Source organism: Camellia sinensis, chromosome 10 (genome assembly GCF_055761805.1).
Source record: "Camellia sinensis isolate YWXY chromosome 10, ASM5576180v1, whole genome shotgun sequence".
Lineage (NCBI taxonomy): Eukaryota > Viridiplantae > Streptophyta > Magnoliopsida > Ericales > Theaceae > Camellia > Camellia sinensis.
The window spans coordinates 29,651,280-29,656,199 of NC_138970.1; the positions used below are offsets into that span (position 1 = coordinate 29,651,280).

The 4,920-nt window shown below is 35.5% G+C and overlaps 1 protein-coding gene across 1 annotated transcript; it reads right to left on the reverse strand.

The window, feature by feature from the left end:
- Positions 1-525: 525 nt before the first annotated feature.
- On the reverse strand, positions 526-3,552 carry LOC145800262 (pentatricopeptide repeat-containing protein At3g56550-like). The gene is made up of 2 exons (XM_082889926.1): positions 3,175-3,552; positions 526-531 (listed from the first exon to the last, which is right to left on the reverse strand). Exons 1-2 carry the CDS (start codon positions 3,550-3,552, stop codon positions 526-528), a joined length of 384 nt encoding a protein of 127 aa, XP_082746052.1.
- Between the last annotated feature and the right edge of the window lie 1,368 nt (positions 3,553-4,920).

Sequence of the window (4,920 nt, forward strand, 5' to 3'; positions counted from 1 at the left end):
TTTTTTCCAAGAATCTTGCCTAAGTCGCAATTTCTTCTTTCTTCAGAGCGAGAAGCTGCAATTCATGTGCATTATCTTTGAAAGTGAAAGTAGCAAAAGTTACCTTCTGTCTTTCGGTGCAGGGTAGGGCACGAAAAATCTTTTCCATGTCTTTAACCCAAGCGTCTGCTATCATTGGGTCTGGACCGCCGGTAAATGTAGTGGGTTTCAGATCCTGGAACTGTTTTATGGTAACAGGCTCTTCTCGTTGTTCCGACATCCCATTGTTTATGTTAGTCTGCAAGGCTTGCAAAAAGCTAATAACCGCTATTTCCATGATTTTTTCCACCGATTCAGTACCACTGATAGATGACTCATTTTCGTTGTCATTATTGGCCATTATACAAAGTAATAAACGAGGCATTACATCCATAACGCAACATATATATAAGCGTATATAGCACAATATATATAAAATACCAACTTTACTATTTTTTTACAATTAATATTACATCCTTGTTTCAAAAGTCAAAATATGTTAGTGTTTCATCCCTGCGGTACAACAAAACAAAAAACAAAAAAGACAACAAAAAGGGATTAGAACACATCATGGTTAGCGTACAAAAAGGTTTTCATCTACCAAATCTAGAGTGGTGGGTCAAATGGGCCAAACAACCATGGGAAGTAGTGTTGCATAAAAAGCTCAAATTTCCATCCTAACTGGACCACACCAAAACACCTCCACGCTGCCTGGACTGTGAAAATGGGGACGGACTGTATATATCCCAAAAATGCTCGATCAACAATCCAACCGGGTGTCTCGATATATGATAGGTCATTACTAAAGTCAACATTTTGAATATTAATAATCTCCAGCAGGTTAGGGACAATGGTAAAAATGTAGTCCTCGGGGTACACGTTTTCCCTTCTTACCACAAAATATGGAGGTAAAGGGCCTATGATGTAGTGCGAACGGTCATATCCCGAAGCAATGCCGAGGACATGAGTGGGTCTGAGAAAGCGTCCGCGCGTATGGGCCCGACTCTACCTCCATAGTAAGTATGGGACATCAATGGGATCAGTTTGTACATAGATTGGCCGACCTATCAATTGGGCCAAGCCTGGATGTAGTCTTCTAATTATATCCTCTGAATCTCCCTATTTTTCAGGTGAGGCGGGGGCGGGGTGCTCTGCTAAAATCCCATCCAAATTAATGGCCCCAAGTTCATTCCAAAATGCCTCATCAAGGTTAATCTCGGACATTCCTACATCACCAGAATAACACATGAGATTTTACATAAAAGGACTAAAGTCGCAGGTAAATATTTATTTTTTATTTTATTTTATTATGTTTATCTAGCTATATAGTTTTATTTATAACCTTTCGAACTTTCTGATCAAATTAAAATAGTTTTTTTTGTTTTGTTTTTGTTTTTTTTTTTGTTTTTTTTTTTGAATAAACCATTGCTCTGATACCACATTTGTCACGACCCAACCCCAGAGGCTTAGGGCTGAAATCGCAACTCATCAATTTATTCTAATTGTGGCAAATTAAATGGCGCAAGCGGAGGCAAATGGAAATAAAAATAATTAAACAAAAAAATTTACTTTACTTTACTATTTTAATAAGAGAAAATACAGCTATAAGACTTTTATTATTTTATTATTTAGTGGTCGGCCCTGAGAAAAAAAAAAACAAAAGGGAGCAAAAATAAAATAAATGAAAGAAGAAAAAAAAAAAACTAATGGTTCAACATCCAATTCTTGTGTGGGTTCCATTACGTGAGGTTATGGGTCTTCCTTATATATCGTCACCTGAAAGGGTAACAGTTATAAGCACACAACAGAGTGAGAAATATTATGCCAAGAGTATAGGGAATACAAAATAACCAGGGATAGTTAGTTAAGTTAAAACATTTACACAACTTAATTTGAATAAACAAATTACGAAAATTATGTAAATAAATAACCATAACCACAGTACAGAACAGAACAGAACAGAGGTCACGGGAGTGACGATCAGAACAGAGGTCAATGGATCCATGACAAACAGAGGACCACAAAGTAGCCAAACAGAGGCCAATGGTTATTTAAATCTCCCAAGGCGTGGGACACCCGTGGTGGTATTTACAAGACATAATTGTTTATAAGGTCATAGTCAAATATTTACTAAAATTTAAGCAAACATATCAGTGGGTTTTATTTTAAATAAACAGAGTTCAGAAATTAGTTCGCGTAATTGAAATATTAATATAATTTATAAAACATAACTTGTATAAAATAAATTATGGTAAGTCAAAATATACGTAAAATATATTATGTTGACTTAAGGTATAATGTAACTCACCTTAATATTAATTCATACTATTTTCCTCCTATTTACGCTAGCTTCTCGAGATCACTTCCTTACTTCTTTCTGTCTCTCTCTCTCTCTCTCTCTCTCTCTCTTTTTTTTTTTTTTTTTTTTTTCTTTTCTCCTCATTTCTTTATGCAATTCGCAGCCCCACTCTCTCTTATATATACATAACCACCTGATGCCTAACAAATGGTGACTCACTTCCCCTAAGGCCTAGACAATACAGGTGGCGCAACATCCTTCGCCTGGAGGGATTTACAAATCTTCTTAATTAAATGTTAGTTAATTAACCTTATCACTTGTTGTTAGCCTTATCACATATGGTATGCTTATTATTATTACTATTGCCTACTATTATTATCATTATTATTCTTATTCCATATATTTATTTTATTATTATTGTTATTAGTAGTTATTTATTTATTTACTATTTTAATAATATATTATCACATACAACCACAATTATATATAACTATAAATATTTATGTGGTATTTAATTAAACGTCCAGGATGTTACATTATCGTAAATGTCACATTGACAACCATATTAGCATTTGGTGCGTATGTGACATTCTATGAAAAATACAGTAATATATATATAGCATTTTTTATTTTGAAAATTGATTAAGTTAGTTTGAATGATTAGTTAAAATAAAGAGTATGGTTGGAATATACAATAGGTAAACTAGTTAGGTAAAATAAAGAGTATACTTTTTTTGTACTTTAGCTAATGAAAAATAAAGAGTGTGGTTAAAGTTGCTCTTAAAGTACAAATTTAATAAAGAATTACTAATAAAGCGATCCAAACAAATCACACATCCTAAAATCAATGAATATACTTGCATTGCTTCAAAGACTTGAGAGCGATAAACAAATTCATTCAAAACAATAGCATAAGTATAGTCATCAACAATAACTCCTTCAATACCCATCTGCCGAAACAACTCTACACCCACATCACCCATTCCACACTTGGAATAACAAAAAATCAAAGCATTCCATGTAACTAAATCTCTCATTGGCATTTCATCAAACACCTTATTCGCTATGTCCCTAGCTCCTGAATACATTCTAAGAAGATTGGTTCCAAGAAATTCATCCGATAAAGAGAAAACCTTAACAACCTCTGCATGAACTTGTTTCCCAAATTCAAAATCACAACAAGGCAATACAATCGAATAAGTATAATTATTCGGCTTAATCGAACAACGACGCATTTCTATGAAATGGGTCAAAGCTTGTTGCAATCTTGGTGCTGAGCAAAACTGACTATATTTCATGATTGACAATCCTTTTTAGGTATAGAATCAAAAAATGCTAATGCTTGGGAAACTAACAACCTAGATTTGAAGAACCCAAATAGAGTGGTGTTGTAAGTGACAAAGTTAAATTGAGTGTACATATACACACATATAGTCTTCTCACTCTAAGATGATAGTATACAAACATAGTGTTGTGAACAACAAGCTCTCAAAGCCAATCTTGATATTTGTCCTTTGATTATGGGTAGTGATCAGAATTTTCATCAGAGCAATCATCGTCCTCATCATCTTTTTCTTCTCTTGCGCCAATCGAAACCCTAGAGAGAGATGAAGATAATAAAGAGAGAGAGAGGAGAGTAGAGAGAGAATGAGAGTGTAGGTGTGATATAAGGGTATGGGAGTGAGGGACCTTAGATTATAAAAAAAAATATTGTGGACCTATTCCATTACTAAAAATTGGAAAGGGATAGTAGACTAATTTTCCCTTTTATATAATGTGATAGTTAACATAATTTTTTTGTTTAACTTTAAATTAAAAAATAAAACATAAAAAGTGAAAGGAAGAAATTTTTTAAGAATGAAAGTGAAAAAATACTCTACATAAAAAGAGTCCGGATCATCTGCCGCCATTTCCTACGGCCCTCCCTGCCGCCCTCACTAAAATGACGTCGTTTTGTCTAAAACGACATTGTTTTGTTTTGTTTTTTTTTTTGAGTTTCATCTTCCTCTATCATCTCATCTGTTTTGTTTAGCCCTAACAGAGACGAGAGAGAGACGCTAGACAGAGAGAGAGAGAGAGAGAGAGAGAAGCGAAGAGAAACGAAGGATGGTGGAAGGACACGACAGCGGCAGCGAAGGATGGGGGATGGCGGAGGGAAGCGACGCGATGGCGGAGGGAAGTGACGCGACACTTTCTCTCGCTTCTCCGCAGAGTTCAATTCAATTTCAATCCCCATGACAAGTTGTGTGGTCCTATTCTCTGATTTTCCATTGATTTATATATGATTATTGTACGGGGAGGAAATAATTCTCCTCGTATAATCCTGTTGACCAAGTCCACGCTCCTCCGTACGACGTCGCTTTGTCACCTGAAAACACAAACGTGAGCTAGCCGGCGGGTGTGTGCCGGAAACCTCTCCGATGCCTAAGTCAGAAAACTTGACAAATAGACAAAGCTCTTAAGTTCTCAGAAAGATTGTGCTCAATTACCTCCTCCAAGGTGATGCTTGTGAGCTTTTATAAGTTTCCCGTGGCACAATCCTAGTAGGACTTGTACTTCTCCATGCAGAGTCCTCCTAGGATTCATTCTCCTAAGGATAATGC